This window comes from Felis catus, chromosome B2 (genome assembly GCF_018350175.1).
Source record: "Felis catus isolate Fca126 chromosome B2, F.catus_Fca126_mat1.0, whole genome shotgun sequence".
Classification (NCBI taxonomy): domain Eukaryota; kingdom Metazoa; phylum Chordata; class Mammalia; order Carnivora; family Felidae; genus Felis; species Felis catus.
Window position 1 is genome coordinate 142,380,215 of NC_058372.1, and position 23,044 is coordinate 142,403,258.

The 23,044-nt window shown below is 46.0% G+C and overlaps 1 protein-coding gene across 3 annotated transcripts in view; it reads left to right on the forward strand.

Annotated features, from left to right (window-relative positions):
* Positions 1-21,783, forward strand: part of TULP4 (TUB like protein 4) — a 242,158-nt gene extending 220,375 nt beyond the window's left edge. For all 3 annotated transcript variants that reach the window (XM_023254539.2, XM_023254540.2, XM_023254541.2), the window contains 6 exons: positions 3,024-3,168; positions 5,794-5,938; positions 7,219-7,312; positions 10,494-10,637; positions 13,203-15,721; positions 17,470-21,783. In XM_023254539.2, coding sequence (XP_023110307.1) covers positions 3,024-3,168; positions 5,794-5,938; positions 7,219-7,312; positions 10,494-10,637; positions 13,203-15,721; positions 17,470-17,586 — 3,164 coding nt within the window. In that variant the 3' untranslated portion in view covers positions 17,587-21,783. The remainder of the gene's footprint in view (positions 1-3,023; positions 3,169-5,793; positions 5,939-7,218; positions 7,313-10,493; positions 10,638-13,202; positions 15,722-17,469) is intronic.
* The last annotated feature ends 1,261 nt before the right edge of the window (positions 21,784-23,044 follow it).

The window sequence follows — 23,044 nt, forward strand, 5'->3', positions numbered from 1 at the left end:
GGCTCCCTGCCGTGTGTACAAGTTTATAAAACCTGTACTGAGATGGAACGTTGAAGGGAGCTGACCTGAAGCGCTTGCTTCTGCCCCCACGTGCATAAATTCCCACTAAAAATCAGGCAGAAGAAGCAGGCAGGGGTACCATGGGGCACCGAGGCCGGGGGGCAGACCGCTGGCCCAACACCTGCTTCTGCTGACTGTTCCCATCCCTCAGCTCGTGCTGTGCACAGATGGGCTCAAGTGCTAGCAGTCCTCTGGGGAATAAAGTGCTTTATTTTTGTAATTAAACAAATCAAAAAGTTATAAAGCATAGCACATCAACAGTATGTATTCACTACCCTCTCTGTCGTCTTTGAATCTCCTGTGGTTGTGGGTAACGCCGGGGCATCTCTGCTTTCGGGAAGTTTATAAACCCCTTTGGGTGACAAGACAACTTAACGCTTGGAAAGTTCAGGAAAAACATCAAGATTTTATTTATTTATTTCTAATTTTTTAAACATTTTTATTTATTTTTGAGAGACAGAGAAAGAGAGAGAGAAAAAATGGGAGGAGCAGAGAGAGAGGAGAGGAGAGAATCCCAGGCAGGCTCTGTCTGCCCCGTGAGCACAGAGCACGATGCAGGGCTCGAACTCACGAACTGTGAGATCGTGACCTGAGCCAGAATTCAAGAGTGGGCAGTTTAACCCACTGAGCCACCCAGGTACCCCAAAACATCAAGATTTTAATACCTCAAGACAGGAATAGAAGATGTGTCACAAGGCAGAATATGACTAATTGCCAACCAAATGGTATACGCAGACTGGTACAGAGGAGGAAAAGATTCCCAACTTTGGGAAGCCTAGAATTTCTCACGAGCTGATTAACCCTTTCAAGCCTGCACATCATTGTTTCTCAGAATGTGGTCCATGGGCCACCTCCCTGCAGGTCACCTGAGGCACTTCCCTAAAAGCAGTCTGCCAGGCCTGCCCCTTAGCTTCATTCAGCAGGTCTGGGGCAAGTCCCCCAAGTCCAGTGCCCAGGTGGGAGTTGTACTCCAAAGCTCATGCGTGCTGTTGTAAATGCTCTCCAGGCAACCTAACAAACACACTCCTCAAAATTACCAGTGTGTATTTTAATAATTGAGAGCATGCGTGAGAGCATTTTTTTTTTAGCATAAATCCCCATATTTTTTAAAGGAGTCTTTAGTTAGAGCTTACTACAGGTGGAATTTTGTCCCCCTGAAATTCACATGTTGAACCCTTACTCCCATTGTTACTATATTTGGAGATACGGCTTTTAGAGGGTGATTAAGGTTCAATGAGGCTGTGAGGGCGGAATCTCAATAGGATTGATGGCCTTGTAAGGAAAGGGAGAGAGCTCTCTCTCGCCACACGCACACACTAAGGAAAGGCCATGTGTGGACACAGTGAGAGGGTGGCCGACTACAGGCCAAGCAGAGAGTCCTTACCAGAACCTGATCACACTGGCACCCTGACCTCGGACCTCCAGCCTCCAGAACTGAGACATAAATTTCTGTTGTTTATAAGCCACCCAGTCTGGCATTTTGTTATAGCAGCCCAAATGGATTAAGACATGAGTAAAGGAGAAAAGCAAATGTTATGACATATAGCCAACTGTGAAATCTTGGATTAGCAAGCAGGTCAGGAGCTGAGTGGACAACATGTTACTGAGTTTCCTCAGTCAGTGAACTGGCCCTGTGCTCATGAGCACACAGAAACCTTCTGGGGGTTTACATGCCCATGTGAGTCAGGGCCAAGCTTCCTCTGGCTAAGTGACTCCTAACTTAAGTAATGGAAAGCGCTGCTCAAGGCCTGTGAGTGAAGTCTCTTTATTTGATCGAACTCAGATGCACACCAGTCTAGCTTGCTGTGTTCACGAGTCACGCCTTCTGATGAGGAGGTAGTGTAAGAAGAGGGTGATGTGGGCACACAGACTGGGCCTCAGGCAGCCTGCTTCCAGGTAGCGTGCATGCCAGACAGCATACTCTGCTTCCAGTGGCCTCCGAGAGGCCCCTGTTCACAGATGTCCCCTCCATATGTTCAGAAACACTAGAGATTAGTTTATATTAACACACTCATCCTTTCAAATGTAAACAGCTTTTTTGAATGATAAAATCACTCAGATTCTATCAATCATTTCATTGCAGTTGGACAATTCAGCTTTTTTATTACCTGGCAAGGTTCTTGGAGCCTTGAGGGAATGAGGCTTTTTGTCAGCAAAACAAAGTGATTTTGAAGATGGGCTACCTGCAGTGAGGGTAGAGCAGCGTTTGGGGAGTGAAGGGATGTGAGGGGTGAGAGGAAGGCAGCAAAGGAGAAAAGATTTCGAGGAAGGTGTCCAATATGACCTCCATCTACTCTGCAGTTTTGTGATGGCCCAACCTCTGTGCACACCGGCTTCTGCCTTAGGACCTCTAATTTCTGCCTGGTGGCTGGTTGTGAAAATTATCTCTAGCAGCTTCTGTCCAGGCACCCTCAGCAGAGCCCAGGCCCGCCACTGACAGGCCTCATGCACAGGCATTCCTTCCAGCTGCTACTCGAAGCGGGCCAACTAAACTGGGAACCCCTGCAGTGGAGCTGACTCTGTCAGGTCTCTAGTCCAGAGCAGGCGTGGAACCAGAAGAGGCCATCACAGGGCCCAGGTCAGAAGCAGGTTCTTGGGTCAGCAAGCCCCTTGCTCGGCCCAGGTCCCCAGGCTGCCTGCAAACTCGTACGAACACAGATACCTGGTGTGATGGGACGTTCCAGCTTTTGGCCTGGTAAACACTGCAGAACTGTTTTATATATTACAGAGGCATGAAAATTCCATGTCCACTTTGATAACAGTAGAAGTAATTGCCTCCTTTTGCTTAGAAAATGTAATAGCATAAAAACGTAGAAAGGAAACCATGCTCTGGTCCTTTCTATTTCAAAGTCTCGACTTAAATGCTGGCTTGTAGAGTCGGTCTGTCCCATAGTTTCCAGTAGTAGTGATCCTTGTTAGGGTCTGATACCACTTCCCAGAGTCTTCTGGTTGTGTCTTCCCAGATGAAATCTACGGCAACAGCTTGATCTCCGCCATGCTCGACAGCTGTAACTGCTCAGACTCCAGTGACATTGAACTGAGTGACGACTGGGCTGCCAAGAAATCCCCCAAAATCTCCCGAGCTAGCAAATCACCCAAACTCCCAAGGTAATCTCGCTCTTTAGGGGTGTTCTTCCTCTTTTGTGCCTCTGGAGGTGTGTCTGTGTTGTGTCTGCAGCTGAATCCCATTGAAACCTACACCAGAAGAGCCCAGCAAGAGGGCATCCCTGCCTTTCATCTGGAAGATACGCCCTCAATAATTACAGCTTTCCTTTCTTCTTTCCTCTGGGTAGAAGAAATCCATCCAGTAGGAGTTTTTCTCAACTTTCAGACCTTCTAAGGGTTAGCACTGATGGTGGATGGCATGGGGTGGCCGTAGCTCCCTGGCTTACTTGTTTGTTCTTCTAGTTTGAGAAAAGTAAGGAAAAGGTTTTACAGGGAATGTACTATAATATGTTGAAGAGAATGCCAAGTTAAATACCTATAATGCTGTGATTGGATATAAATCGTAAATGTAAAAAATTTTAGATCCTAAAGGTTTGTCCTGTAGAGTGGCAAAAAGCTAAGAGTAGATACAAGGGCCTGTGGGGTCTTAGATAAGAGCCCCCCTGCTCTGACTCCACTACTGAAGGCTATATAACCTTGAATGAATCTGTGACCTGGATTCCAGTATCCTTATTTACGGAAGGTAAAGGGTGGAGCAGAGCTTCACTGAGATCTCTTTAGCTCTAAAATTCTGTGATACTGTACAAAATTAAGATAGAATTTATGTACAGATAACATACCTGCCCAGATCTCAAGCACATAATTTACTGTGCAGTTGATAAACCAGCGTATCTACCGCCCAGTTGAAGGTAACGTTCAGTCATCCCGAAAAGTGCCTCGTGCCCCTTCCCATTCGATACCCACTCCCCAGAGTCAGCACTGTTCTAATTTCTGTCACCACAGACTAGTTTTACTTGTTCTGGGATTTCATATAAATGGCGTCAAACATTACATACTTTTTTTTTTTTAACTCTTGCTCAACATAATGACTGAGATCCATTGGCGTCAAGTATATCAGTAGTTTGTTTTTCTTTTTTGCTCTGTGGTTTCAATTGTAATGAATATACTATAGTTTGTTTATTCCATTTACCCATTGATTGACCTCTGGTAAGAGACTTTTTGCAGACACGTGCGCTCCTCTGTCTCGGGTAGGGGAGTCGTGGGGCCATGGCACATGTTTAACTTCCCCAGAAACTGCCAAACAGTATTCCAAGGTGCCTGTAGTATTCTGAGTTCTGCCAGCAGTGTATGTGAGACTTCTGTTTTCATCCACGATTGCACTGCCCTTGTCAGAAAATAATTTTATCCATTCTGGTGGGTGTGTAGGGCTATCTTAACATCTCTAGTGATTGGTGATGCCACCCAGCTTTTCATATGTTAATCGGCCATTTGGATATCTTCTTTTCTAAAGTGTCTGTTAAGCCTGTTGCCCATTTTTTATTGAGTTGTTTTTCTGTTACCAGGTTGTAAGATTCTTTATGCATTTTAGCTATGGGTTTTTGGGCAGAGATATGGAGTGCCACATGGCTAACGTCATATGAATTTTTTCTTTTATGATTAGTGCTTCTTGCATCCTGTTTAGGAAATCTTTGTGTACCCTTAGGTCATGAAGACACCCCTTTGTTCTTTTCCAGAAACTTTGTAGTTTTAGCTTTCGTACTTCAGTCTCGGATTAATTTTTGTGTATGGGGTGACTTTTTCTTGTATAGATATCCAGTTGCTCAAGCAATTTATTTTTTCATCTTTATTCTGAGCTTGTTAAAATTGCAAATAAAACTGTGAACTTCTCTACACTTCTACAGTGTTTCGGCTTTTCCCTTAATTAAGGGAGGACATTCAACACATAAGCAACCAAATCCTTCACCTGTAAATGGCCTTTCACAGTGCCCGAATATGGCATTCCCTGAGGCTGCTCCTGCTTCCCTCTGTCTTTCCCTGTGTCAAATCCCCCTACTTGCAAAGGCCAGACAGTCCTCACACAGAACTGTAACCAGCTCGGGCCTCTGTCTGCCTGTGCTTCGGGGCCCCTGGTATTGTATCACACTCTCAGGCAGTACCTCTGAGGCTCAGTGCTTTCTTTTTATTGATTGCCATCAAGCTTAACATACTGATTTTTCTAGCATTCTCTGTGGGGTAGGCTGGCATTAACACGTGTCCCTATGTTATAAATAGAGGAACTAAGGGCCAGAGATATAATGTAGGAACAGAAAACAACAGAAAAGCTGTAGACGCACAGATTTGATTTAAATATCACAGCTGGTGAAAGGCTAGAAAAGTCCATTGAAATCCTGACATTGTGTTAGGAATCGTAAAATCATCTGGCCTTGGGGTGAAATATGTCTCTTCCCACCTGCTATTTTCCCACATGCACGAGGCATGTGGATATTTCTAAACTTACTGTTAGTAGAAAGTGAAACACTGTTAATTCTCTGAGGTTCCTTACAAATGAATCACTTGATTTGGTCTAATCTCGCTGTATTTTTAAGTATCTATCACTTGGTACACAGTTCTGTTCTTCTTCCCTCATACTCACAAGGCAAAAGCAGGCAGCAGAGACTTGGAAAATGAAGGGGCCTTGCCCCTGGGAACACAGCACCGTGGTGGCCACCAGAGCATGAAGGGGAGGGCCAAGGCAGCATGCGCCTCCCCAGCCTGTGGGGCCTGACCCTCCTGGCCTTGTCTCCACAGGATCAACATTGAGGCTCGGAAGTCTCCCAAGCTGTCCCGGGCTGCTCAGGAGATGTCCAGGTCTCCCCGGTTGCCGATGCGCAAGCCCTCCATTGGCTCACCCAGCCTGACGCGAAGAGAGTTTCCCTTTGAAGACATCACTCAGGTAGCATCTGGGGTCTGGGTCGGTCCCACGCATCGCTGCCCCGCCCTTCTCTCCCTCCTCAGTGTGTGGCCGACGGTGGCTGAACCCTCGGTGCATCACACCTGCACTCGCCACCCCAGTCTCCGTGCCGGCCACTGTCGTTCCAGACAAGGGGCGTAGAGAACCAGAGCCCTGTTCTCCCTCCTCACCACCCTGCCCTCAGGCAGGCCCCGACACCTCCACATCCCCAGGACCTCCTTTCCACCTCAGACACACCCCCACGGCCACATGGGTCTTTCCACAGGCAGCTCTGGTTGAGACATACCCTCCCTCTGCCCTCTCAAGCCACTTCCGACCCTTTGGTGACTCTCAGTGTCCACAACAGCCCATCCCTGGTGGTGGCCCCACAGTCTGTGCTGCCCGTCTCTCCATCCTGGTCCCCGCGACGTCCTCCAAGTGCCACAGCCTCGCTGTTGACCGGCCTCTTTCTGTGCTTGTGCCTTTGCTGTACCTGGGTCACTGGGGTGACCCAGCTTACCCTCTCCATCTCCTCCCCTTGTTTCTGCCGGCATGCTTCCAGATAGAACTCAGCCTCCGTGGTGAAGGCTTCTTTCCCTGGCTCAGCCACAGTGGTCCCCAAGCATCTTGTTTACAACATTTCTCAGTGACTTCCTTTATGCCTTATATCCTCCAGTAGGTAATAAGCTCTTTGAGGAGCTGGTTTTAATTCATCTTTGTTATTGCTCTTGCACACACACGCACACTCATGGCTTAAGCATATTGGTAATTAAAAAAAATTTTTTTCTTAATTGAATTGAATGAGAAAATAGGTAATTGGGTAGTGTGGGGACATACTGGTATCAGTGCAAGTGGTGTTTCCAGGAGAAATATCAAGGGTAAAAATGGATCCAGAGCTAGGTGTAACCCCTCTAGTCCAGTGACTGGGAAAGGAGAGGTGAAGAAAAATGTGCCCAGATCGCCTTTGTGGCCTTTTTAACCTACACGTGTGCAGACACACTGGGACACATCTGTTCCTCACTTCCAGCCTGAGAATCCCAGCTCAGTGAGCCACCATGAGCCACGATTCAGAAACAGGTGCCTGGCATGTTACAGTTAGCTTCCGGTCTTAAAAATGGTGGAATGATACAGAGAGTGAATATTTCCAACATTACCCACCTGTGTCTTTTTTAAGCAGAAATGTTAATATTCTTACTTCCTAAGTGATCAATAGAAGATATAAAAATAGATTGTAATTTTTTTTCCTTTTTCTCCCCCCCCCCCCCCCCCGCTCCCTCCCACAGCACAACTATCTTGCTCAGGTCACGTCTAATATCTGGGGAACGAAGTTTAAGATTGTGGGCTTGGCTGCTTTCCTGCCAACCAACCTCGGTGCAGGTAAAAAACCGTGCCCTCTTCTCTGCCTGCTCTCCCAGGTGGAACTGAGACTTTTGAAAAGACCATTCAGATGAGCTCTTATGGCACCAAAAGATTAGTATGTACTTTATTTACCTCTACACTTTGACTCGAACCATCATAATTTCACAAAATTAGAATTATTACTCAAATTGGTTTTTTGCCAGCAGCGCTTTCAGTATTTTTGTATAAGCCCTGACTTATGAAGAGACCGAAATAGCAGAAATCTCTAACAAAGCTCTGGTTATTTTGATTCGTGGCCTCTCACGGTGGGCAGGTTTTGGTACCAGTGTCTTTAGGTTCTTGAGTCCGAAGAAAGTTGGGAAGAAAGCGCTAAAGACTGTAAGAAGCTGGCTGACTGTCAGTACAGTTCTTTGTGGTAAAACTTCAAAGATTTCATGTAGAAGTCCCAGATAAATACTCTGTGAGAAGTTTGAGCCCCGGAGGAAAATAGAACCATAGGAGTAAAAGCTGAGCTAGAACCCAGAATTTGCATTCTTTTCTGTACTCCTGCTTGAAGGAATAGGACTAACATGTCGTGTTTACTTCGTGTTTACTTCGTGTTTACTTCACTCCTTACTTCAGAAGGAGTGAAATGACAGAAGGTCCTTTTCAGAGCAGCTTCATCCCGATAGGCGCATCGCTGGGTGGTCTGAGGGCTTGTGCCGTCCCCCAGCCTTGCTGGATTGCCTGATCACTTAACACGCACACGTCTCTGGAAGGCGAGGTTTGCGTGTGGCTGGTGGACCCGTCTTGAATGTGCTCTGTGTCCCTACTAAAAATGGTTTGTGAAAAATTCTGAATCTGACTATTTAAGTTGTTTCAGGCATCAGTAGATCCTTTCAGTTAAGTAATTCTTGCAAAGCAGATGTTAAAAAGACCTATGCCATGTATGCATCTTAGGAGACTTATTAAACAGTGCTGTATTTGGATTTTTCATTTTGAGGTTTCTCAGCTTAAAGAAAAAGAGGAATAAAAATAACATATAAAACTGACGTAGGAAATAACCATAGACCGTCCCAGTACATACTGCAGAGAAATCTCTTAATAATATTTTCAACCACCTGCAAAGTCTCTGATGAACATGAAATTCTGTTCTTTAGTAATTCAGTCGTGCCCCACTGATGTGCTTGGTGATTCTAGTAACCACTGTGCAAGCGTTGCGATCACCCCACGTCAGTACGCTGAGGCCTGAGCCATCTGCCTATTTCAATAAACATTGAAAAAAGGAATGGAATCTTAATGAATCTTTTCCTTCTAGATGTTGAGTAGATCCACACATAAGTCAACAAGAACCTTAACATGGGAGAGCCTAGAAGTGCCTTCAAGGTACGGGATGCTCCAGTGTGAGGGATTCGAGTGCCCAAAATAAAAGTTTTCTGTGTGACTGCAATGAAATCATTGTCCTAATCATTGACCGTTTAAAAAAAAGCATATTAGCTATTATATTCATTTGTTAAGCTAAGAGAATTTTCCATTTGATTCTACTAGAGAAGAAATTATCTCTTAGCTTTTAGAAGGTATGTTACCTGTGGTACCCTATTAAACAATCTTTGTCACCCTAATGGATTTTAAAGTGAGTAGTTGGATATTTTATATTAGATAATTGTGCTGGATAATTTGTTCCCTTCAATTAGAATTATCTGGCTCATGAAATTTTTTTATTTTTAATTTTTTGCTTTGTCAATTTTAAAAATATGGAATAAATTCAAATTCAAAAGATTTGAAGCAGTATACAGTAAAAATCTTTCTCTTCACCTCTGGCCACCTAGTTTTCTCCCCCTGGAGGCAACTGACACAATTTTTAATCCCTCCTCAGATTTTAAATTTTATTTCTTTTTATCAATCTGAACAACAAAGAATAGCACTTTAATGCATGCATTAATTCTTAAACCAGAGAGAGCTGTCCAGAATTTTAAAGCCAAAATTCATATTCTCTTTTGTGAGCAAGAGAGATGAACACATGAATAGACCTGTGATGAGCACTCGGTTGGAAAAGTCTTCTTAGCCCTCACCAGCCCAAGCACCAACCTCACACAGGTATTTCATCACCAGAAGGCCTGCAGTGCCGTGGGAGTGCCAGCCAGGCGCCTCTGGGCACTGGCGGGGACAGCAGTGGAGACAGAACTGTGCTTACCTTAGCAGAAACTAGGGATAACAGTAATAATTACAGAACCTCTACTTACCTCACAGGGAAGAGTACGAAACATAAAAGAAAGCTGATGGGCTGGTGTCATCCTGACTTCAGCCTACTGCAAGCCCTAAATTCAGATTTATTGGTTTTAACTTATTTTGTCTCATCTAAATATTTTAATTGCCATCTAGGCATTCTCTTAAATGTCCTTATTGATCCAATAAAATCTTAGCATTGAAAGAAACAGTGTGAAGGGGCACCTGGGTGGCTCAGTCAGTTAAGCGTCTGGCTCTTGATCTTGGCTCGGTCATGATCTCACTGTTCCTGAGATTGCGCCTCAAGCCAGGTTCTGCGCTGCCAGGGTGGAGCCTGCTTGGGACTCTCTCTCTCCCTCGCCGTCTGCCTCTCAGTTGCACTCTCCCTCTCTCTCTTCTGTAAATAAATAAACAAACTTAAAAAAAAATTAGAAATAAAGAAATGGTGTGGAAGTTCCCTAAATCACTATCCTGATCGTGAAATGGCAGTTGAAAGTCAGGGAAACAAGAATCCAGTCCTGAGTAAGAGCAGTGTTTCATTCTGCCCTGACCCACGTCATCCCATCTTCTAGTTGCCTGAGATCCCCCTGAGCGTGACATTCTGGATATCCCAACAATTTTACTAAGTTATCCTTCTGATCACAAATGAGGCTTTTAAAATACGTATTTATCATACCCCAGCTCATTCCAGAAAAGCATTTAAGTCTTAGACACGTGTTTGACATTTGAAATGTGTGATTCTGTAGAAAACCACTTGGCAAAGTGACTGGGGTAGGCTGAGAATCTGTTGTTACAGAATCCAGACCATGGCTGGGGTGGCCAGTGGTGTGCAGAAGGGAGGTGAAGGGCTGCCATCAGACTCTCCCGGGCCCACGCAGATCTGTCTTCTGATGGCAGGGACAGCACAGCGCCATTTCTCTTCCTGTGGCTCTGTCGGCACCTTGGCCGTCCTCCTGCATGTCTCTGTTAACAGCGCTCTCCTCCTCCCCACCAGTAATCTATAAAACCAGCCTCCTGCATCTCCAGCCACGGCAGATGACCATCTATCTCCCAGAGGTTCGGAAGATTTCCATGGACTATGTTAATTTACCTGTCTTCAACCCAAATGTTTTCAGTGAAGATGAAGATGATTTACCAGGTGTGTTCTTAGTGGGTCGTGACGGGGACAGAGTGGTAAGTTGTGGACGATTACAGCATGCCGGTCTGTGCTTGCTTTGGCAAAGGGTGACTTCCTCCATTGTTGTGTGTGGTGGCATATCACAGGAGAAGGTCATACTGTTGCTGGTTTGGGGAGGAGGGGAGCTACGAGCAAGGCCTCATATCCACAGAACATCTGCCTTCTTGTTTTATTATCTTCACAATAATCCTTAGTCTTATGCCCAGGTAGAGAAGTTTATAGGACTGATCAGAACTCGGTAAAATCAGAACCGAAACCAGGTCTCATAGGCTGTGGCGCCCACAGAACCTGGTTTCTCAAACCCGCCCCATCTCTGGGACAGAAAACCTTTACGTTCAGACATCTCTCTCCCAGTGTGCAACTCACATCTCAGTGTACAGAAGCCTGGTCTGAGTTAAAGGTAAAATCTGGTACAAGTTTTTAAAGTCCCAGTTTACAAATTTTCAGATATCGATAGCATCTTAAATTAAGTATTTTCTAGTCGGGGGGGGGAATCCTATTTTGATTAATAGAGTAGAACGATTTCTAAGTCGTCTGTCAATTATTCCTATGTAAGTATTCTCAGAAACATCTACCCATAATTTTATAAATATGAAGACTCCTCTCCTTGGAACCAAGCAAGTTTTTGAAAGTCTCTGATTTCTGAGCCAGAGGAATCCTACATGGACCACTGACTTCTCCTGTGTTTGGTGGTTCTGGAACAGAAGGGGCTATGGTCCTCGCCATGGGACAGGGAAGGACCTGCATTCCAGCTTCAGCATTCCTCAAGAAGAACTTGAGGGAGTCGTTTACCTTCTTCATGGGTTTTTACATGTAAAGTTATTTGTATGGTACTTTCTGACAGTAGCTGTCTTTGGTCCTCTGATGATATACCTCTCCTCATAGGCAGAGCAGATATTCTAGACTATCAAAGTCATAATGGGCAAGGTTTTGCAACCACATAAACCTGCAGTTTGGTGAAGCCTCACACACTTGAGCTTTACAGCCCATTTCCGCAATCTCAGAATCTCGTATTTAGAAGTATCTTTTACACTTTCCCCGTAACACCCTCCCTGTGCTCCCAGAGTGTGACTAATACAGTTCTCCCTAAATGCTCAGCCCTTGCTGCTGCTGTTAGTGCCTGTGCTGTGCAGTCAGAGGAGGGAGCGTTTTGTCTCTGTGCTTGCCTTTAATGCTGGTGACAGACTCTTCTCTTTAGCCTGGAAGACACCTGCCTTCAGTTCTCCATGCAGATGAGAGGCCATCTGGAGGAGAGATCTGAACAGGAATAATGGAAAACTTGAGACAGGACCCAGATTCATGCAGCCAGGAGATAGTACATCTCACTAGAGGGCCCCAGGGAAGGGATGGGGGAAGTAGGGAAGTCTGGGACAGGCTCAAAAGGTGGGCTTAACTTTTGATGAAACTAGCTGCCTTCACTCCATAGTTCTGGTAAAAGGCCAGTCAGCCTTTACAGTTACCTAGTTAAATCTTATTTCCTGCTCGTATGCTAGTTGCTACATAGCACTTAAAGGCCCAGATGAGCAAACTTGCCAGGGGTCGATGGCATTTTAAACAGGGCAGTATAAAACAGTGGCTCTGAGCACCTGCGTGTGGTCTGTCATTGCTCAAATTCATGCTTCATTAAATTCCCTATGTGTACATGTATAGGATAGATTTACAGGGTTTTACAGAGTGTGGCTATACCTTACATACTGTCGGAAATGCTAAAAAGCAGATAAATTAGGGAATGATCCTTCCCTAATTACACAGATTTGCTAGAGGATTCTTTTCATTGGTCTTTACTACATCTTACATGGTTCTATTTACAGAAACTTAGTTTACGTGCAAACTTCAGATACACATTTGCTGCATGACCCTTCCCGTACTAACCAGTCCATAAATGTGGCTAAACGTACTCCAGAGCCTAGGCCTTATGAGTGCTCAGTGGAGTATCCTCCCGTCACTCCCTCCTTGCATAAGAGAGTGGTCCGTTTTCTGAATATGAGTAGAAAGTATCTTTAAACAGTTAAGTATTTAAAAATAAAGTAGGGCTTCCAGGGAGGCTCATTTGGTTGAGCATCCGACTCTTGACCTCAGCTCAGGTCTTGATCTCAGGGTCGTGAGTTTGAGCCCTGCCCTGGGCTCCACATTGGGCATGGAGCCTACTTTTAAAAAATTGATTAATTAATTAATTAATTAATTTTTAAAAAGTTAAGTATTTGCCGTGGTACCATTTAGGCACATGGTACCAAATTCAGAAGGTTCAGAAGCATATCCATTGAAAAGCTTTGACAGTGCCCTTAACCAGTGGACAACAAAGGCTACCCTACAGAACTCATCCACTTGCCTGGGCCCTTCCAGAAACCTTGGAGAAACTTTGTATTACTTGTGTGAAAGATCTGGCTTTCCCCAAGCAAACACATCTCCGCCTGAAGCAGTTGCATTTTGTATGCAAAAGGACTGGATGAGTTCAGATGTATTGCTTATTCTGACCCAGTTTCATGGCAGTTTTGTAAGCAGTGCATGTTTCTTTTTTCCTCCCAGTGACGGGAGCATCGGGTGTGCCTGAGAACAACCCTCCATGTACCGTGAACATCCCCATCGCTCCCATCCACAGCTCGGCGCAAGCTATGTCCCCCACACAGAGCATAGGATTGGTGCAGTCCCTGCTGGCCAATCAGAATGTGCAGCTGGACGTCCTGACCAATCAGACCACGGCAGTGGGGACGTCTGAGCATGGAAGTGATAGTGCCACCCAGTACCCAGTCTCCAACCGCTATTCCAACCCCGGACAGGTGATCTTCGGAGGTGTGGAGATGGGCCGCATCATCCCCAACCCCGCTCAGCTGTCCCTGCCACCGCCTGCACCAGGGGCGATCCAGCTCTCGGTGTTGGACCACGGAGACCGAGACCATGACCACCTGCAGAAGTCCACCAAGGCCCTGCGGCCAGTGCCGCAGCTGGCCGCCGAGGGGGACGCAGTGGTGTTCAGTGCCCCGCAGGAGGTCCAGGTGGCGAAGATGAACCCCCCACCCCCCTACCCGGGAACCATCCCCGCAGCCCCCACCACAGCAGCGCCCCCGCCCCCGCTACCGCCCCCGCAGCCTCCGGTGGACACGTGCCTGAAGAAGGGCGACTTCTCGCTGTACCCCACGGCGGCACATTACCAGACGCCCCTGGGCTATGAGAGGATCACCACCTTTGACAGCAGCGGCAACGTGGAGGAGGTGTGCCGGCCTCGGACGCGGATGCTCTGCTCCCAGAACACCTACACCCTCCCCGGCCCGGGCAGCTCAGCCACCCTGCGGCTCACCGCCACTGAGAAAAAGGTCCCCCAGCCTTGCACCAGTGCCACCCTGAACCGCCTGACCGTCCCACGCTACTCCATCCCAACGGGAGATCCACCCCCGTACCCCGAAATCGCCGGCCCGCTAGTCCCGGGTCGGAGCGCGGCGCAGAGGCCCGACAGTCTCATCCACGCCACACTGCGCAGGAACAACCGCGAGGTGGCGCTCAAGGCGGCGCAGCTGGCCGAGCCCCCGCGGGTCCCCCCGCAGCACCCGCCCAAGCCCAAGGGTGCGGCGCAGTTCCCGGCGCGGCCCCCGCCGGCCCTGTACACCTGCAGTCAGTGCAGCGGCGGGGCCGTGGCGGGGCGGCCCGAGCCTGGCGCCGGGGGTGCCGGAGGTGTGCAGCCCGGCTCGGGCCTGGCCCACGCCGCCAGCACCTCACCCCTGACCTCCCAGTCGTCCTACAGCCTCCTGAGCCCGCCAGACGGCGCCCGCGACCGCGCCGACTACGTTAACTCGGCCTTCACGGAGGACGAGGCGCTGGCCCAGCACTGTCCGGTCGAGAAGCCCTTGAGGCACCCCACGCTGACTGAAGCTGCTGTGGCCGTCAAACGGCCACCCCCTTACCAGTGGGACCCTGTGCTGGGGGAAGACATTTGGGTTCCTCAGGAAAGGACAGCACAGACTGCAGTGCCCAACCCCCTGAAACTGCCTCCTCTGATAGTAGGTCAGAGCCAGCATCTGGACGTGTCCCGAGTGCCCTTTGTCTCCCCGAAGTCTCCCGCCAGCCCTACTGCCACTTTCCAAACAGGCTATGGGATGGGAATGCCGTATCCAGGGAGCTATAACACGCCCCCTTTGCCGGGAGTGCAGACCCCCTGCTCCCCGAAAGATGCCCTGTCCCCGACACAGTTTGCACCCCAGGAGTCCACAGTGGCTCTCCAGCCAGCCTACCCGCCCAGCCTCTCCTACTGCACCTTGCCCCCCATGTATCCGGGAAGCAGCACCTGCTCGAGTTTACAGCTGCCACCTATCGCCTTGCACCCCTGGAATTCCTACAGCCCTTGCCCGCCCGTGCAAAACCCCCAGGGCACTCTGCCCCCCAAGGCACACTTGGTGGTGGAGAAGCCCCTCGTGTCCCCACCGCCCACCGACCTCCAAAGCCACTTGGGTACAGAGGTGATGGTAGAGACCACAGACAACTTCCAAGAAGTCCTTTCCCTGACAGAAAGCCCGGTCCCCCAGCGGTCGGAGAAATTCGGGAAGAAAAACCGGAAGCGCCTGGACAGCCGAGCAGAGGAAGGAAATGTTCAGGCCATTACAGAGGGCAAAGTGAAGAAGGAGGCAAGGACTTTGAGTGACTTTAATTCGCTGATCTCCAGCCCTCGCCTGGGGAGAGAGAAGAAGAAAGTGAAGAGTCAGAAAGACCAACTGAAGTCGAAGAAGTTGAATAAGACGAATGAGTTCCAGGACAGCTCAGAGAGCGAGCCTGAGCTGTTCATCAGTGGTGATGAGCTGATGAACCAGAGCCAGGGCAGCAAGAAGGGCTGGAAGAGCAAGAGGAGTCTGCGGACGGCCAGCGAGCTGGAGGAGTTCAAGTGCCGGAAAGCCAGCGAGAAGGAGGATGGCCGGCTGGGCAGCCAGGGCTTTGTGTACGTCATGGCCAACAAGCAGCCTCTGTGGAACGAAGCCACCCAAGTGTACCAGCTGGACTTTGGGGGGCGCGTGACCCAGGAGTCCGCAAAGAACTTCCAAATCGAGCTAGAGGGGCGGCAGGTAAGAAAGCATGTCCCAGGGCATGGCCCAGATCCCTGCTTTTTGGTCTTGACTGGTCTCTGTGGGTTTTTAAAAACCTGCTAAAGGATAGCAGTGCTTTGGCCTTCCAGGAGCCAAATGGGAAATAACGGAAAGCAACTGATTCCTCTTAAGCGTGGCCAAGTCTCCGTGACCCATGAGAAAAACTAGCGGGCCCCTGCCCAGCCCCCTGCCCGCTCCCCAAACCTGCTCTGCCAGAGATACTTTCTTTCTTCCAACTTTGGCTTTTTTCTGGCATTTGACACTGAGTTTGCAAAGAACGTGTTGCCGTTTCTATTTATTGATTTTTCAGTTTTTCACATCGTGTATTGACCTCTTCCTGAGGAATATGAGGGTTTATTTTCTTCACCCCCACTGCCATATGTACAGACACGTGAACTTCCCCCTTTTCTTAGTTCAATCAGCAGTCATTGGTTATCTCATTATGCCAATATATGTGGTTTATAGCTGAGCCATGTATTATGGCTTAACTATATTTCCTTTTTTATTACATAGGGATTTTTTCCTAGACCAAATAATTACCCAGTGTTTGTTTGTTTCTGTGTATTTATAGTACATCGTTCCCTGATTCGGTGGCAGAAGGTAAATCTCTTCTCACTACAGTTAAACACATCGGGTGGTTTTTCAGTTCCTCTGCTCCAGCCTGAAATGGTGGCTCTAACCCTGCTGCATCGCTGTTGCTCTGGAACTGCACTTCCTCACCATCCTGGGAGTTCCCTTCACCTCTCATACTTAAGTCTCATTTTCATTAATTCACTCAAATATTTATTGAGCCACCTGCTGCGTGCCTGGCAATCCTCTGAGCTGGGAGTCAGCAAACTGTGGCCCACAGACCAGTTGGACCTGCGGCCTCTTTTTATAAATAAAGTTCCACTGGAACACAGCCATGCCCACCCACTTAAGTATTGTCTAAGGCTGCTTTTGTCCTACGACAGAGAGTTCTGGCAAAGACCCTGTGACCTACAAGGCCTGAAGTATTTATCATCAGCCCTTTACAGAGAGTTTGCCAGCGTTGCTCTAAGTGCTGAAACCAGAGCAATGAGGAAAATAGAGAAAATCCCCGTCCTCACATGGAGTTTACCAAAATGGAAGAAAGACCGTAAACAAATGTACTTAAATATTTATATAAGTATTTATATTTATATAATATTTATACATAATTTATGTGTGATATATAATACAATCCTTATAAATATAATATTTATGTAAATATATGTATATGTATGTAAAAAGCTATATAGTCACAGTGTGTGATCACAGTAAGTACTGAAATGACAAAGGAAAGCGAGCTCGAGAGACAGAGCATTGCGGGAAGGCGGTGGACTATGTTTGCCCCTCTCTGACCCGTGACATTTGATAATTACAATTGATGTTTCTCTCAACCTTCTGTTAGCCTGTAGATTCTTCTTCATACTTTTTCTTTCCCCTGTTTCCTTGGTGAGGAAGCCACTTCATTTGACCAGTGAGCTTTCCAGGCTCTGAATTTTTGCTTCATTATCTTCCCATTGTGTGTTTACCAGGTTCCCCCTTTGTTTCCGACAAACCCATAGTTAGCTCAGGAAGTTTGATCAGAGTCCCTCTCTGGGGGGACTATCTCCTGGACTGCGCTGTCGTCTTCCCTCAGGAGCCACACAGGCGGTTGTGCTATTTCCCACCTTGTTTTCCTTTAATGTCTTTGCTTCTCTGCCCACCTCCCTCCCACCCCCCAGGTGATGCAGTTTGGAAGGATTGACGGCAATGCGTACATTCTGGACTTCCAGTACCCCTTCTCAGCTGTGCAGGCCTTTGCGGTTGCCCTGGCCAACGTGACTCAGCGCCTGAAATGAAGAGGCTGCTACGGGTGGGAAAGAGAGGCAGAGGAGCCTTTTCAGAGAGGTCTGATCGGCAATGCTCGAGGAGTCCCACGGGGCCCCGGGTGCCTGGGGACCAGAAGACAAGAGCAAAACTGGAAGAATCTGTCAGGCCCAGGAGAGGGGACTGACCTCTAATTGTTGTTGTTTGTTTGGGCTTTTATAATCCTTTATTGTTTTTCTTTCTTCTTTCTTTTTAAACAAGAAGAGAATACAGAAGAGTGGTATCTGGAAGCAAAGCGTGCGAGGCACCTGGTGTTCTTTTCGGAAACATAGTTGCCGTGGTAATGTCCTACTGTGTCTGCTTCTGTCACCTGCCAGGACAAGGGGCCCTTCGGAAGGAAGGTAGACTGCCTTCCCGCCTGCTGTTCTTTTAGACTAGGGAGTGTGCATTATTATCGTTCTCCACAACACCTAGCTTTATTACTCCTCCCTATTGTAACCACTAGTGTGAAAACAAAAGACTTTTAAAAAGAACAACCCCAAATCCGGAAGGTACAGGTTCTCTTAGGGGGCCATTCAGATCACACATACGATGTTACTCCCCCAGAAGTGACTTGATTAATGAAGGGTGTTATGGCAAATGCACTGTGTTTGACTAATAGCAGTAGCCTTTGTCCAGCGGTGCTCTTACCAGCTCTAAATACAATTCACTCATGATGATGTAGGAGGAAGGGACGGCAGGTGAGGAAGGAGCTTCTGCGCATGGACACCTGGGTGGATTACACGGTGGGACTTGAAGCAGTACAAGGGCTGTGCTCCTCTCTGCATGATGTTTACGTTGAAGACTCTGCTAGTTGTATAACGTGTCAGAATTCCGTGGGTTCTGTAACAGTCATTCAGTGTGCTTGCATTCGGGAGAAGGTAAAAGACCAAATGGAAAGATCTGGCACATGGTGGGGAAGCAACTTTGTCACCTAGTGCACTGGTAAGTCACTAGATACCCACTTACTGAAAAACAACCTTCATCCCCTCCCCCATTTTATTGTTTAATCTAGAAAATGTGGCAGACGGCCTTCTCTTTCCCAGTAGATAAGTGTTCCACACTTTCTCATCTGAAAAATGCTGATGATACTCATTTGAAAGCACTCCTTTCCTCTTCTTGGCCACATTAAAGTTCACTTGACTAGAAATATTTTCTAATGGTTTAGAAATGTAACAAAATTTTAAGCAATCGACAGGGTATTGAAAGATAGAGGTATGGTCATCTCTTTGAAAAAAGTAGGAGGAGGAAAAAAAGTTCTTTATTAACTGAATAGACTGTTTACTGAGGAGATAAACCACTGGGAACACATTATTAAAATTATAGTACTTAAGAGAGCTGGTTGATCTCACACACACACACACACACACACACACACACACACACACACCCTGGAATATCTTTTCCTGCCTCCTCCTCCTTAGGGGACACTTTGGGCAGCCTTCAGCCCTGATGATAACAAAGCCCAGTTTGTTGTTGTCAATCACTCGTACCTGTGATGTTGTTTAGGGCAGGAACACAAGAGCTATGTACTGGCACAGGGCCCTCAATTTGGGTTTTGTTTGGAACAGACAAATGGAAGACACCACAGAAAAGTCTTTTGAAAATAATGCATTTTTACATTCCTTGTTTTTGGTTTAAAAACTAGAAAAGAAACTGGCCCATTCCTTCCCCAGAGCAAGACGAAATCACTCACCATTTTCTCCAGACCTTGAAGGAGCACAGATGAGGACATCTCCCAGCCAACATAGAGTTTTCCATCTTATATTTTAAAATATTGAGCCTGATTCTTGGTGGGTAAATTCTTGCAGAAAGAATTTAGCAACGTATTCAAAATTATATAATTCTTTTATAGGTGTTTCTATAGCTTGGTAAGATGTTTCAGTGTTTATATTAGTTGTGCAATAATGGTTATGGCCTATTTCTAAAATAATTTAAATGCAGTTCCCCTGTTTTGTTGTCCAAGAGATAATTATTTATCTTGCTTTAATGGTGTTCTTAGGAATTATTTTGTGGCTATGTACTGGTGAGTTATGCCCATTTTATTTATTTAGAAAAATAGTATGTTTGTAATGAGTTATTTGGTAGCAGTACATTTTGCTGCAAGAAATAAAGAGGATATGATAAAAGGGTTTTTTGCTGGACAATTTGTAACTTTTTCTAATTGGGAAAAAATTCCTATTCTTTAGAAGTAATTTTTTTTTTCCATCCTGTGGTATTGATTATATACAGAGGAGTAGATTTCTTTAAGATGACATATCCTAAAATAATATCGTCCCTTCTTTTGAACGCTTTTAATTAAAAATAAAAGGTGCTATGAAATGAAAAGAGGAGACTAATTAGAAGAGTAGCAGAGGAAGGCATTATTGTCACTAAGTGTCCACTTTCCAGATTCTGATTGGTTTTTTGAGATACAAAGACCAAGAAAAGATATATTTCAGAACTTTTCTTACTAAAAGCAATTATAAGGGGAAGTCCTTGGAATAAAAATACAAAGATATTTGTGAAGAGGAAGTGAATATTTGTAGCAAATAATTGAACTTTCTAAATTCTTGACTCACTCCCCAAAAGGTCTCTTCTGCACATGGAGACACAGGCCTTGTCTTGCGGGTTTAGCATACCCAGGATTCGGCCCCTGAAGATGTAGCAGGGGTCTGGCTCTGTGCTCTGGCCCAGAGGAGGAACCCTGTCCTGTCAGCCACGCTTATGCAGACGTCTGCAGCATGGGGAAAGTTAAGTCTTTCAGGTTAATGGTGATGGTTTCGCTGATTGTAAAAATTGTTTTCATTCAGTCTCAATTTATTAAATACTACTAAAGTCAGTACTTTAAATGGAATTCTACCTACATACTTCGTGCTTATTAATATAGCAGTTTATTAATATTAAGTTACCTCATTGAGTCTCTAAATTTAAAAACATTAGCCCAGGCAACTGTATGAAGAATCCATGCCTTTTCCAGGAAAGGAGTGTATTAAGAGACCGAAAAGCCGATTTTAAATTTGTTCTGCCTCTAACCTTATCAAACCAAAGGCACAGATTTGGGTACAGTGTATCCACTGAATGTATATTCCAAGAAAAGTTGGTGCCAAGGAAGCAGGAAAATGTGAAGGCTCTAATGGCAGCAGAAGTCAGGATTTTACAGGTTGGTCTTTTCCCCCACATTCATTGCTCCCTACTTGAGTGTCCCATGAGGACGTGGGAAACAGCATGCAGTCATCTTGACCCTGGGGTCAAGCCTGCTCTGCCACAGAGCTGGAGGGTGACCTTGGGCCTCCATTTGTCCATCTATAAAATGAAAGCAATGACCTGGACGAAATTCTAAAGTGTCCAGCTCTAACAGCCGACGGTTCAAAATGTGACCGTGTCCTCATTCCACTTTACAAGCTTGGAAGGTGTGTTTCGAAATAATTCTTTTTACAGAGAAACATTTCTTTTCCAGCATCAATGAGCTATCTGGTGAATGTAAACCAGTGCGTTTAAAATAATCTCTAGCAGGTTTACCTCTAGAAACAAATGCGTTTGGAGTCATGTTCTTGTAAAATTACACCAAAGCGTCAATTCCAAGTGAGACAGGATCCTCCCCATGAGTGTGCCCTGCTCAGTGGACACCCTTGTGAACAGCCCTAAAGTAAGTCACCATTTGCCCCCAAAAAGCCATAGTGTGGGTTGAAAAAAGAACAAAGGAGCATATGCCCGGGCTGGCTTGAATTCTTGAGTGTGTTCAACCGTGTTACACTGTCTTCAAGTTGAAAAGGTTTTTTGGAAAGACCCCATCGTGTCCCTGTGTGGGCCATCTATCCCTTGGCCAAGTCTAATTGTGAACAAAGTGAGACAAAGTGTGTCAAAAATGCTTGAGTTCCTGGGATTTTGTAACAACACACAGCTCTGATCTCACCATTTGTGTATTTCCTTAGTTCCGGCTGATAAAACTCTTGAAGGGTTGTGGCTTATTTTGTTTTCATTTCTTTGGCTTTGTGCAATTTTCTTGTAACTTGTACCGATATTTTCTGTTTACAAGTTCTTTTAAAGGGGAGGGGTTGGGTTCTAAGATCTTGTTGTTGTAGATAAACTTTTTTTCGTGTTGTAGAAAAGCATGGGTTATGCGTTTGACTGAAAAAGGCACTGTATTATTTACCAAAGGGGTATTGTTTTTGCATTTGTTAATAAATGCATTATTTTGGTACTGTAAATTTGGACATAATTTCTGAGTTTATTACTACTGGCATTTTCTTTGTCCTTTTTTTTTTTTTTTTTTAAACTGTAAGTGCACGATGCAGGTGCACAGGTCCCAGACCAAACCAGACCACCAGCATGTTCTTATCCAGACCTTGGGAATAGCGCGCTGCTCTGTGCGTCTCAGTCCCTCCAGTGTTGGTTTGTTTTTCAATTTCAGCATCCTGCTTTGTTTTACTTTCCAGGCAAGATTTGTTGAGATTCCCACTTGCATTTTAACGAGCTCACCCTTATTTGCCTTTCTTCTTATGTATTTGTGTATTAGATTGTGTGGGAGGTATTCTAGAAGGCATTAATGGTTTGCATTCAAAATGACGTGGTTTGTCCAAATTATTTTCTGTCTTTATTACTGAGATGGATTAATCTCCTTATTTTTTTCTTGATGATTTGAAATTGTAAAAGTTGTCCAGCTATTGCTTAATAAAATTTTGCAGATCAAAAAAAAAAAAATCACTTGTGTGCAGAATCAGGTGTGGGTCTTGAGTCCTCGGAGAAGAAATCACAGCTATCCATTGATGTGACCCACCAGCCCCACCAGCCAGTTGTTTCTCCAGTCCCTGGGTTACTGCCAGCTTTAAGTGGACACCATGGGGTCCTTATCATTGTTGCTGTTTTTGAGAGGTCAGAGGCTGTGCTATCTTCTTTTTTTTTTTTTTTTAATGTTTATTTAATTTGAGAGACAGCACGAGTGGGGGAGGAGCAGAGAGAGAGAGAGAGAGGGGATCCTAAGCAGGCTCCTCACTGTCAGCGCAGAGCCCAACACAGGGCTCAAACTCACGAACCGTGAGATCATGACCTGAGCCAGATTAAGAGTCTGATGCTTAACCAACTGAGCTGCCCAGGCACCCCGCCGTGCTGTCTTCTTGATGAGTTTGTTTTTCTTGTTTATTAAAGAGGACCCAATTCAGGATGCATCTGTCATAACACTACAAGATCAGAGATGTTACACTGACACTTTGTTATTTTGTAGGAAACGATAAAACCAGGTTTTGAGCAATTCCCCTCTCAGTTCTGCTATAACTGTTATTGTTGTCATTCCTGATGAGTTTTACTGCATCTCCCTGCTCTGCCCTGAAGCTCCCTCTGATCTCTCTGAGGGAGGCGGGGACTCGGGGGGTCATAGGATGCTGTTCTGTAAACACTAGTTCACGTGCACATTTAGAGAGCTACCCTTTTGTTTTTTTCAGAAATAAAAATAGATGTGATCACTCAGGCTTT